The 12,424-nt window shown below is 40.0% G+C and overlaps 2 protein-coding genes across 4 annotated transcripts; one reads left to right on the top strand and one right to left on the bottom strand.

Moving 5' to 3' along the window:
* Positions 1-547: 547 nt before the first annotated feature.
* Positions 548-4,206, top strand: LOC135493568 (transcription initiation factor TFIID subunit 7-like). Its single transcript, XM_064780978.1, has 9 exons — positions 548-765; positions 1,443-1,574; positions 1,860-1,940; positions 2,075-2,171; positions 2,462-2,520; positions 2,781-2,958; positions 3,068-3,265; positions 3,553-3,659; positions 3,942-4,206. Exons 1-9 carry the CDS (start codon positions 565-567, stop codon positions 4,029-4,031), a joined length of 1,143 nt encoding a protein of 380 aa, XP_064637048.1. The 5' UTR covers positions 548-564; the 3' UTR covers positions 4,032-4,206.
* Positions 4,207-6,743: 2,537 nt separating this feature from the next.
* On the bottom strand, positions 6,744-12,287 carry LOC135493800 (putative divalent cation/proton antiporter TMEM165). Of its 3 annotated transcripts, XM_064781377.1 has the most exons (8): positions 11,931-12,287; positions 11,322-11,384; positions 9,806-10,007; positions 9,459-9,557; positions 9,216-9,292; positions 8,782-8,964; positions 8,386-8,491; positions 6,744-7,967 (listed from the first exon to the last, which is right to left on the bottom strand). In XM_064781377.1, the coding sequence occupies exons 1-8, from the start codon at positions 12,123-12,125 to the stop codon at positions 7,897-7,899; spliced, it is 996 nt and encodes a 331-aa protein (XP_064637447.1). In that variant the 5' UTR covers positions 12,126-12,287; the 3' UTR covers positions 6,744-7,896. The 3 variants fall into 3 exon arrangements, with proteins under 3 accessions (XP_064637447.1, XP_064637448.1, XP_064637450.1); XM_064781378.1 differs by lacking the exon at positions 11,322-11,384; XM_064781380.1 differs by lacking the exons at positions 11,322-11,384; positions 11,931-12,287 and adding an exon at positions 11,439-11,877.
* Between the last annotated feature and the right edge of the window lie 137 nt (positions 12,288-12,424).

Below are 12,424 nucleotides of genomic sequence, written 5' to 3'. Positions count from 1 at the left end.
ACTGGTTCCTGTGAGATTGCACAGAATTGTTTGAGTTTTTTGCCCTCGAAATTTTCGGCATCACACCGTTTGTTTTCTTCAAGTATAGGGCCTAAGGGTATTTTTCATCTCGAGATGACCACCACTGCACCCTGGTGGAAATCTCAGGAGAAACATAGAACCCCAAGTCAAGAGTACTACTGTCAGAAAAAGATCTGGCGCAACATGAAGTACCATTATCCCAACTTGGATCTAAAAATAGATTTTATGAGAAAATACCTTCCCCACAAAATTGGTAGACATTGGAACTTTAGGGAAATTGCCATGGAACCGCATCACATAGACTTTGTCCCTGTGACTACCCAATATAGTGCCATATTTGACTCCCGTTTAAACCATTTTTGCTTTTTTACAGTGTTATAATTTTGCATCAAGTATGATAGAAACATAGATCTTTGTGATCTATTTGTAGTTATCGCCTCTGAATATCGAAATTATTGAAAGTAAATTATGCGGATTGATTTTAAAATAAGTTTGTTTGTTTACCAATAGGTGGAAGTAAAGCGCATCCGGTGAAAAATCAAGATGAAAAAATCCTCTTTCGCGTCAAAATCGAAGTCTAAATCAAAATCAAAACCCAAAGTATCTACAAAAATCAACTTAAAGGGTTTAAAGAAACACGCTGCACACCCTCCTGCAACGCAGCTTAAGAAAGGGCCTCCACCAAAGAAGAAAGATGAACCTGCACTGGATGTTGAACAGCAGTTTATTCTTCGCTTGCCTCCAGTCAGTTTTTCAGTTTCTAAATTACAATTTTTCATACAAATTTATTATTGGTAATGCCTTCTTACCAATATATTTCTTTTCAGTATGTTAAGTCGGTTTAAAACCTGTCAGTCCACTGCCACTGGTGCAAGCCAAAATTTTTAATAGACCCTTTTGCACCAGGCGGAGGAAGTCTTTGTGGGCCCAAAAAACGAACCTAAATGTAGTCACAACGAACAAAGATCATCATGTGGTATGCGACCATGTCATGATGTGGTCTTTTGTTTGCTGCTTGTTTGTTGTGTCCTTCAGAGGCTTCCTCTGCCTGGTGTGAGGGCCTCTATTATTATTTGGTCGACTGAAAAGTAGTGTCAGTGATAAAACTAAATAGTGATAACAAACCATCTCTTCTCGTCTGTCAAACAGTCTGATCAAAATCTTTGCATGTGTCACTTATGTCGCGTTGATGTTGTTGTCATCGAGAACGTTGATTGACCGAGATGTGATGCTGCAAAAAATTGTCATCTGGGCGGCAATCTAATTTCAATCTTGTCCTCCAACTGCCTGTCACATGATCAGTCTGTCTTTATTTGAAATGTTCTTGCCTGTATTTGTCAGTCTCTGTATTCATTTTAAAAATTGTGTTATCATTAGGAATCGCTATCTCGATCATCCTTTCAATCTCTTCTTTCTTTTAGGGCCCAGCCATGGCCCTCGCACATGATGTCGAGTCTGGAGCTATGAATTTGAAGGACAAACTGTTTATTGAGATGCAACCAGACCAGAAGCATGGCTTAGTCAGATATGGAAATGACATGTTCCATTCCAAGGTGAGGATAATGTTGAGAGTTGACACTACATGTATTTTGATTTACAGTATACCTCTTATGTTTGCACTGTATCCCGGAAATGTCCCGTTTCAAGAAGGATACCCTTGGCTGGGATCTAGGAGCCATTGAGTCGGTGTTGGCAATTTGGTTGTCAAGGGGTTGTTACTTTACATACCGGTACTTGAGGAGAATGATATGTAATAGATAAACGAGGAGACTAAACTGGAGTGGATGATTGAGTAGTTAAGCATGTGCAGATTTTCTAATGCTTTTTTTTCTTTACAGTTAGTTGACTTGCCTTGCATTCTGGAATCCTTGAAGACAACAGACAACAAGACATTCTACAAGACTGCAGAAATATGCCAGGTAATATCTGTTTGTCTACATTCAGGGATAGATATCATTGGACCACTTCTCTTTGTGTGTGGAGATTACAAAGATATTGTTTCGATGAATGAAATTGATGTGGTGAATGCTTGATTAATTTCTCATCTTTGCAGATGCTGATATGTTCGGTTGACGAAGATAACAGCCAAGATGAAACCGAGTCGCCAAAAAAGAAAGACAAGGACAAGAAGTATCTTTATCCTCATGGATGTATGTACCATGCTCTTTATCTCTCCTGAGATGAAGCTGTATCTCCTTACCCTTCTGCCAGAGTATGAAGGGTTTTGATAAGATGTGTTTTGATCATTAGCATGTATCATTGTACTACGCTCTAACAATAGAGATGAAGACTGTGACCGACCTCATGCCTGCAGAAATTCTCTGAGTGAACAAAGGAGTGTTGAGGTGATGTTTTCATCTAGCTGATTTTAATGGGAATTAGTTCGAATAGTGAGATAACTAATAAACACAAATGAACTGAAATATTTTCTGTTTTTTAGTAACACCGCCTTTGAAGAATGTTCGGAAGAGAAGATTTCGTAAAACTTTGAAGAAACGGGTAGGTCCTTCACCTCAGAAATATAAGATTCAAAATTCATGTGGAACATCTGTGTAAATGTTAAATGATTAAAGTTCTAGGCCCGCTTCTTCAAAATGCCATGACTTAACCTGGCATTGAAATAGCTGTGAAGGTTCCTTAAAGAGTGAGAAATTGATCATTTTCTTGTTGATTACTGTGATGTTAAGGAGCTGGTCTATGTAAAGCTAAGACTTGACCGAAGTGTTTCCTTGATAAGACTCCTCTGTCATCGTTTCTAGTACACAGAACAACCAGATATAGAGAAAGAAGTTAAGCGCCTATTCCGAACCGACAATGAAGCTGTGCATGTGAAATGGGAAATTGTGACAGACGACGATGATAAACTGAATAAAACTGACGAGATGGGTGTGGAGGGAAAGACGCAATCACAGAAAATACAGGGAGATATCAATATAGGTAAGTGAACAGATAGAAATTTATGATGGAGTGTTTCTTATGAAAACTTCTAATGACAGTTTTAGATGTTCGACAGGAGTTAATAATCATGTTCATTTTACAATTCCAGAGCACATCTTTGGTGAGGTAAGCAGCTCTGAAGACGATGATGAAAAAGACGTGAATATAATGGACAGTGGTGATGAGTACATCGGGGAGGAAGCCACACAAGGCAAAGCTGTGGAGGCCGAGGCAGATGATGATGATGATGAAGATGATGATGATGAAGAAGAGGATGATGACCAGATGACAGCAGATATGGAAAATGGTAAATTTGACGAGTTTTCTGATGTAGCTTTGTCTCAGATTGAGTTCCTACCGATTATTTGTGTGTGTGAAGAAAACCATCCACTTTGAAGTGTCCTTTGTCGGCTGTGAAAATATTACTCCGAAGTCTGTTTTGGTTGCGAAAATGATACCCCGCTTCTTCCTGTTTCTGCATTCATAAATGACATATAACAAATGCAGAAATGGTATGTGTCATCAGGGAGTTGCATGGAGAGTGATTCCACCATGTTAGATACTAAATTTCATTCATCATGATCTTTGCTCCAGAAATCCGTGCCAAGCTGGATGTGTTGAGTATGCAAATAGAAGAATTACATGAGAAGCGTATCGCTGAGGAAGAAAAGATCAATACCATCGACAATGTGGCCCTTCGGGTAGGTTATCCATGTAGGATTCACTGTCTTCAGATAATCAAAAACTTATGTTGAACACCTAGAAACTTCAAACAAAATGAATACCACCTACTACTGGTCACGGCTGGTCAGACACAAAAGTCTCACTTGTACATAGTTATGTCTTTGGTCGCTCTTAATGGCGACAACAACCAATGGCAACTTTTCAGGTGTGGAGTGGCATCAATCACTATGACCTTGGTGTCTTTGAATAATCAGCAGCAAGTGGATCTCATTCTGATGTTAATGTCTTCTGTTTTCCAGGAGAGGTTTCAGTCTGCCTATGATGACCTTGTGCGGGAAGAGGAAGAAAAAACTAAAGAATACGAGATTCTGTCATCAATGTTAAGTTAAAAGAACAGTGACTATCCTTTGGGATCAAAGCAGGCCCTGTTTATGAAAGACCAGGGCCAGGAGACTATTCATTTATTCATCAGCTTGTCATGTGGTTGTGCTGTTTTGTCTTCTATTTAAGTATTTGTAAATATTTGTAAATAAAATACATAAATATAAGATGAATTTCTGTAAAGATTAGTTCTGTTCTTTCCCCACAGTGTAAATGTTGATGTCGGCAGTATCACCAGCATATGGAGTAGCATTTTACGTGTGGTAACTTTGCCGAAGGTCAGAAATTATATCAATCACTGAATCAGATCCCTTCTTTGACTTTATGATGGTTGTGATAATGTCCTCATGTGGTCATTGATAACTGACTACACAGAGATGTGACAGTTTCAAGGCTGCAGTGACTTGCTTGTCACTGGACATGGTGTGGATAATGAGAGACTCAAGATGTCTTGTCGTCAACTGCTCCACTTCTTTTAGAAGGTTGTGTTTCTTTTCGAGATGCGAGGCCATGCAATGGAACCGTGGTTGTTTCACATTTTCGAATAGGGACACACAATTAATCATCTTTAATATTGAATGATAAGATTTCTGAAAGAAACCTTGCTACTATTAGTACTATATGCAACAGACTTGGGATAGCGCTGCATTTACCACTGCACGAAATGGGTTGGAATACGCAGTTAATTGTGTTATAGATGTACTGAGATAGCTTGCTCCCTTTAGTCTGGTTACGCCAAGGTTGTCCCAATGTCATGTTTGCGGTGGTTACTATGACATGCATACCTACAGTGTCTGACTAACGGGGATATGTAAAATCCATATGGCCCTGCGACCGGGAGATGGCTGACGTAATGGCATGCGTATAGGGCGGCATGGAGATGCCTTGTGACGCGCGCAATGTCAGCCAATGACGGAAAGCGTATTTGATGATGACCCTGACGTACGTCCGTACGTCACAGTCACCGAAATCGGGGAAGTCGCATTGTTGGGCCCAACGACTTTCCTGACGTCACGTCAGCGTTTTGGACTGTTGACGCAACAGATACAGTTCAACAAGCCACAGCAGCAGCAGCAAGGAGCAAACTGGTCTCACGTCAAATTTCCTAAAAGGACCGTGAAAAACTCAAAATGAATAAACTCGTGGCAGTACTTGTGGTGATCGCAGCCATTGTCGCTGCAATTCATGCTTTTCAAGGTAGGTTGCGAAGTCTGAATGCTGCCGTTCGCTCGCGCGAACGGCCTATATATAGGGCCTATAGGCCTATAGGGCCTATATCCTGGCGGTTTGCTTCGCAATTGTTCAGGCAGGGTGGAAACATCTCTTCTCTACTCAGACCATATTTCACACATTCTTCCAACCTGAACCTCAGACCAACACTCGGCACTAACGACCGAGCTGGATTTCGCGAGCCAGGTGTAGGTAGGCCCTATCAAGTGATCAACTGGTTGATTTAACCAGATGAGATGACGAGATGTCCGATCACCAGATTTCTTCCGTGTATATGAAATAGATGGTTATAAAATGCCAATCTTTGTGTTTCAGCTGGCGCCAACCCACGATTCCGTCGCGAGCAAATGAAAAGAAATGTGGTACAATCAACCGCTTCGTCGCAAAGTTCTACTGATTCGCTTTCAAGTGCACAACCAAGTGACGAACCAACCGAGGATTCGCCAACCAAAGCGAGTTCTGCTGCTACCGTATCTGCCAGTATAGCCATGGCTGGAACTACTATTCTGTGGACCTTCCTTTTGTCTTAAGAAACTAAGATAACACTAAATAAAGGACATTCCATAAATACCATCATACATATAAAGCCATAACACTTTTTAAGTAATCATTTATGGAAGAAAACAATATGAATAAAGAAAATGAAGTATAAAAGATATCCTCAGTATAGTTTCGGATCTGTATCTTTATTTTCGTTGTCTATTCTAATTCCCAAGCTTCATTATTTTCCTGTCATTTCAATTTTCGGGTGAAAATTATACAGTCTTCCTCTTTCTGATTTTGACGTTCCTCCGTCAAAATCCGTACTTGTACTTGTAGAAACTCTACCTTGCCTGTGTGTCGTTATGGTCCAATCAGCCGTTGCCAAGTATCTGCTTCCACAGGCAGACACCACTTTGATAGGCAACACAGCTCCGAATAGGCTATGAATTGACAGAGACCGGCGAGAATCCATAAGTGCCAGCCGGTACGGTACTGCATGATGTAGTCAATCTTCTCTGTATCACCCTGCATGATCACGCCGCTCCGTAGTTCAAATAAGCCCCGTGTGGTGGAGTAGTAAGCGGAGCGCTGATTGGTCCATATTATGGGTGTGTGGTGGGCGTGTCGTGACGTGCATGCCTATATTTGGGAGATCAGTAATGTACACTGGATCACTAGATACCGTACAGTCAGTCCTCATTCGTCCGAAGCAAAGCAAGGACTCTCAATATCATCACAATCTCCGAGTACTAGTACTGTAGGTCGCATCAATACCAATAGGTTGGATTTTCAATCAGTCTTTACCATGTTTACATCATCATTCCAATGTTTCACCACATCAGGTGAGATGACAAGAGGCCCGAGGGCCTGGTTCTCAGCTGAAGAGACTCCTGAGTATATCATTACGTGGAGTGATTTGTGTTGACAACCATAACAATAATGCATATGTAATGTGGCAGAATTTCTACCACAAATCTCACATGATCAAAGAATGAGAGTAAAGAGCATTTATTATTACATTATCTAAATCCTTGTTTATTCACAAACATTTGATAGAAGACCAGGGAAGAATTCATGGTATGTTACAATATCCAGAGGAATGTATGACATCAGTTTGGTCCTTCGGCGTAATCAGATAATATGGGGAGGCGGACAGGGGGGGGGGGGGGGAAGACCACTTAACAAGACAGGTCATGGGCATGATACAGGTTGTAAGGGTAGAGGACTAACAACATTCCGTCATCAGATAGAGTCCCTTTTACTTTGACATCATTTCACAGACAGGGTGTCCAGGAAAGGATGAAAGGAAGCCCCCACTTGACACCTCATTTTCTCATACTTTGCACATCCTCAACAAAGTGAAGGACACGACAACTTGACTTTTTTGAAGAGAAATGCTCCAAGAACTACCACACAGTGGTCAAACATGAAAAGCGGAGCAATAGGAGCCAGGGAAGGCCGACATCACATCATGTTCATGTACATTTCTGATGCATGATTCCAGCAGGGCACTCTTTACAGCAACTGATTAACATCAGTGACAGATGTCTCCACTTTTAGGGACTTGGCATTACAACCCTGACAAAACTTCACTGCTACAACTCTGCAACAAGTCAAACAAACCCCAACCAATTAGGAGTGAACAGGAATGTCATGAACTTTCAATTAGGTTATATGACAACAAGCAACAAATAGTGCAGATTTCAAAACAAGTATTATACATCTGTTGTCCCTATAAATAGAACATATTTCTTCATTTACCCAATCGAGTTCATTCATTTATTCACATGTACACACCTGAACTGGAGAAACTTTTTTCATCCCCTGGCAGTGGATGCCATTGACAAATGGCAGGCTGGTGACAGACAAGAGAAAATCTATCAGCAGTCATGTACGGTGTTACAAGCGATACTGTAAGACTATAAATTCACAGGACCCTTTCCACATTTTGTTCATCTGTTTTTATATTCACTCCAAACTGTTTCCTCAGCTTAACACTTCCTTGCCAAGGACCCATTTGTCTTGACACACTAAAAAACCTTCAGAAATGCTCAAAATGTGAAATACAATGTTTTTTTCCTCCTCCAGTTCAGTGAATATGCTCCATTTTTGTATAAATATACGATCCATTCCTGTACATCATAATAGTAGGTCACAGGCTCATTTTGATGGGTCCAGGAAAAATGCAGACAAGGCAAATAACAGGAACACCACTCCACCAGTTAAGGTCACTGAAAGAACAGAAAAGTAGATTTGAATTGACACTACAATAATAGTTCAGAACTGCTTTTGATAATTTCATATTATTTGTGATGTAAATTCTCAAAGATAACTCCTAACTACAAGTTAGTAACAGTAACAAAATTGGTGAGCTGTATTCCACCTAACACAACTTTGGAGGTTGTTTTTTTTTCAGTAAATCGAATGTTTACAAATGCTGGTATGAAATTGAACCTTGAAAGTTTTCCAGATACTCTACTAGTTTATTTGATGAACCAAAAGCGTAAATTCTTCTTCTGGTATGGACCTGGACATTCCACAATGTCACGTGACCTCACGTCAGACAGCAGAATACCTGTCCCTCAACTGCTTCAATGTCCAACATAAAAACCAGACTAATATGCCATCATTCAGAGTAATCCAACCAACCTGTTCTGATTGATATCCTTTGAGCTATAAACCGCCCTCCCATCACAGCTAAACCAGTACATAATGAATGACCAATGATTCCTCCTAATATCACACCGATCACATCCTGCAAGCAGACAATAACAAGTGAGTATGGTGGGAATTGGGAATGAAATCTGACAGCAGTGAGGAGTACAGCCCAATTCCAATCACAATTTCAATACAACACCACATGTCCCCTTTGAGCTTCAAGTCACACCCATTCAACAGGACAACTGGTGATGATTTCCTTTCACAGCATATGTATATTCTCACTGCTGGCCCCCCTTACCAGCCCTACCTGTATGATTGCCTTTCAGTTATAATCAGATCATGCAACTTTCTGTCATTTGAGTCAAAATGGCTTTCAATACTTACTTCCCTAGCTGCTAATATGATAGTAGCTATTTGAGAACGATCACCCCACTCTGCTAAAAATGTTAGTGTGAAAGACTCGAGGAAGATTCGCGATATAAATCCTAATATTTTTCTTCTTCTTAGTAGTCCACCTCGTAAAACGCCAGACTCTGGATCCTGGACAACAGCATTCTGTTTTTCAAACTGAAAATTAAGCGAGACTTGTTTTTAACAACAACTTTCACATGATTAAGGAATAAAGAAACAGGAGCTGAACTGATCCTTTCATCTAACAACAACATTGGTGAAATCTCAAAAATTCAGAGAGCATTAAGTTCTTCGGTCATTGGATGTTGACACTTGGCAGCTCACAACAATTATTCAATCTTATAAGCACTCTACATTGGTATTTCACAATTGGCAAGAGATGATGGTATCGCCCCCTGGTGACCTACCTCATCATCCCTCTTGCGCAGATCGGCCTGAACCTCTTCATACTCTTCTTTGCCTTCATCTGCTGACATGTAGTAACCTGGAACAAACAGCAAGATAGGTCAACTCAAACTATCATCCTTGGGATACATCCTAGTACAAGGCAAACGCAGATGTGGGGAAGTTAGCTGGTCTGAGGATCATCTTAGATGCCACTGACCTCCCAAGAAAATGCCCTGAAGACAAGAACCAGATCTTTAACTTACCTTCTTTTAACATCTTAAGTCCAAACACTGCGAAGAGAGCAGACGACGCGTAAAATGTCAGCCAGCGTGGAATAACAGTGGTAGCGTAGCCGAGTAATGCTGAAAGATGATTGAAAACTCTTTTAAAAACAATACATAATACACATTTCTGTCGGACTCGTGTTGTTTAGAGGCAAGAGCACTATTGAAGGATTGAAATTATAAAACTAAGCACGTACATCTGTAAGTGCTCAACATCAATATTCTAATCCTATTGAGAGGGAAAATCATCTGTCTTTTCTACAAAAAGTACAAACAGCTTGGCAAGAGCAGGTCGGAAATTCATACTCTCATCAAACTTTACACACCCGATAGAACAGTCATGGCTCCCAAAGCAGCTATTGCACCAAGAAACACAGTCAGTCTTGAGTGTCGCATCGCCATAATGGCAGCGATAAAGAATGTCTTGTCCCCGAGCTCCGACACAATGATGACACTGATGGCGCCAACAAAGCCATGGATGAAGTCGGGGTTGTCTGAGTAACCTTTGCCATTGAGACCTGCTGGATTCTGCAATGGGAAATATTATGAGTGTAATCAGTGGCTGAAGCAATGACTAATAATGTGATATTATTGGCTCAGCTGAATATCATTGCTTAAACTTGGCTCAATTCATAACTTTCATTTATTCTTATTTTCTCCGAAAAAATGATTGTGGAATTTTTTAGTTGAATTGATGACACTAATTACAAGTCTATTATCCAACCCGTGTATTGCAATTAAAAAATTATATTATAGCTCTTTACACATGATACACATGTCTCAATAAATGGTGATGCCAGATGGAATATAGAGAATAGTAACATCTGTCACAATTCTTCAATCATTTCACTGACCGGCCAACCTCACAACCTCAACAGACACATCATATTTACAAAGGTTACAGCTCATTCTGATTCACATTCGGAATCAGGGTTCAAGAATCCCATGATAGGGGTCAAATGCATTTTATTATCCTTCAACTGAGCAGCACCACACTAAGCATGATTATAAGATGTATGATTATATCATGGGCATAAATGAACCTGTAATTATGCCAGCACATGATAAAATTTGGGTCATATTAGAGTCAAGTGACACAATCCTGAGGTAATGTTATTTACACAATTTTTATGGTTGTAAAACTACGAGCTGAATTTTGAACAATTTCATACATGAAAATAAAGAACATAAACAAACAGAAGGGCCTGGGACATAAGCTTGATGTGGTTTTATTCAGGAACTTGTATCATATGATCAATCATCACTGTACAAGTTCTGAATGAAAAGAGGCGAATATTTATCACATGCATGACATGGTACATCAACACAACACATCCAGTTATCAATATCCCAATCTGACCGACTATAAAGCTGTTGTTTGAGTCCAACTGGTACAATCTCACGAACATACACAACAGGCTAGAAAATCAGAATCTGTCAATTCAATTGTCAAGTTTTTGACAGACTTAGTGAAACTGGATACAAAAAGAGAAACTATTACAGGCTAAAAAGGCAATTGAAAGAAAGGTTATGGCGAAGCTTGAAACCAATTTACTCAACAACTAAACTCAAGTTCTGCAACATAAATTGAATCAACAGAGGTGAAAACTGATACAAGGCATGTGCAGTAGCAGCAAATTTAAGCAGCAAGGACTTGAGAATACTTCAAAAACCTCATTTTTGGCCAAAGTGCTTGCTTGTTAGATTTGAACTTTCATCCCTGCCCGAGAAAGGAAAAGCTAAGATAAGGTGTTTATTTTACTAACACTACACAAATAAAGCATAGCAGATGTGGATTTTGTAAATATAAAAGCTAACTGAATTATCCATAAACCTTTTTACCAGAAACTTCTTAGATTCCGCTTTGTATGCCTTCTCAAGATCTCGTCTAAGATCCTTAGCAACCTAGAATAGCATGACAGGCAGAATTTGAAAATGTTGACGAGGTCCTGAACTTACAATATACATGTAGTGAACAAGAGCAGAGCCAGAGGAGCCATTGACCGTTTATTTGAATGGTTATGGTCTTTAATTGCCATGGCATGTATGTATAGGCTTAAAAATGGTCATGATGTCGACGATGATACTATGTGCCCTCAGCTTGATGATGTGATGACAATCAATGAGCCTTTTCGTAAAAGTCTGTTTGAGCCCTGCCCCCGGTGTATACCGGTACCCGGGTCGATGGATGATCGTCTTTGACTTTCGTCTTTGTCCCCGGGCCCGGTGTAACATCTGTGGTTGTTCCCCATGTGTCAGTGTTTCCAAACAATAGGCAGCTAGAGAGACCACGACTTTTCAATAGGGGGGATACACAGAAAAACTTGTCAATCTATTTTTGAGCGTTCCCAAGCAATGAGGGGAAACACTCAAAAACAGAAACACTCAAAAACATTACACCGGTCCACGACAGACGATGCTGATGAGGAGAATCGTTCAACAGATACTTACAATGCCTCCTGCTTGTGGATTATCAAGGTTAGGCTTTGGAAATGCTTTGTCTTTATTTTCTCCCAGCTGAACGGCTGGCACTACACTGTCACCTCCCGAAGCAGGAAAAACGAAAATGCACAGTAAACTCCAACTGAAGAGTGAAAGTGTCCACACTGACGGGTTTCGGTACCCGAAAAACATGTCTTTAAACATGCTGACAGTTTTAATCTTTGGGAATTATGTCAAATATGTATTAATGTTTCGTTCACAGTCAGTGTATGACTAGCTTTGTTCAATATCGAGTAGATTTTTGATGTTTTTTGCTAGATTTTATGTCACGAGAGCTGACAATTCCCCTTCGCCATGTTCGCCATGTTGGCCTCTATTGACATTGAGAAATTTCAAAGAAGGTCTGGAATTTAGACAAAAACAAAATATATGTTACAATCATTTTATGCCAAATTTTGGAAACTATTCCTTTTAGAATAATAAACTAAGTTGAAAATGTACTG

Source organism: Lineus longissimus, chromosome 9 (genome assembly GCF_910592395.1).
Source record: "Lineus longissimus chromosome 9, tnLinLong1.2, whole genome shotgun sequence".
NCBI lineage: Eukaryota > Metazoa > Nemertea > Pilidiophora > Heteronemertea > Lineidae > Lineus > Lineus longissimus.
The sequence above is the reverse complement of the archived record's forward strand: the minus strand, read 5'-3'. Positions and strand labels throughout refer to the sequence as shown.

Coding starts and splice junctions, on each gene's coding strand:
- LOC135493568 (XM_064780978.1), top strand. CDS start 565: ATGAAAAAATCCTCTTTCGCGTCAAAATCGAAGTCTAAATCAAAATCA. Junction 3,266..3,552: donor GACAGCAGATATGGAAAATG/GTAAATTTGACG, acceptor TCTTTGCTCCAG/AAATCCGTGCCAAGCTGGAT. Junction 3,660..3,941: donor TCGACAATGTGGCCCTTCGG/GTAGGTTATCCA, acceptor TCTGTTTTCCAG/GAGAGGTTTCAGTCTGCCTA.
- LOC135493800 (XM_064781377.1), bottom strand. CDS start 12,125: ATGTTTAAAGACATGTTTTTCGGGTACCGAAACCCGTCAGTGTGGACA. Junction 8,965..9,215: donor TGCGCAAGAGGGATGATGAG/GTAGGTCACCAG, acceptor CTTAATTTTCAG/TTTGAAAAACAGAATGCTGT. Junction 7,968..8,385: donor AAGGATATCAATCAGAACAG/GTTGGTTGGATT, acceptor CTGTTCTTTCAG/TGACCTTAACTGGTGGAGTG.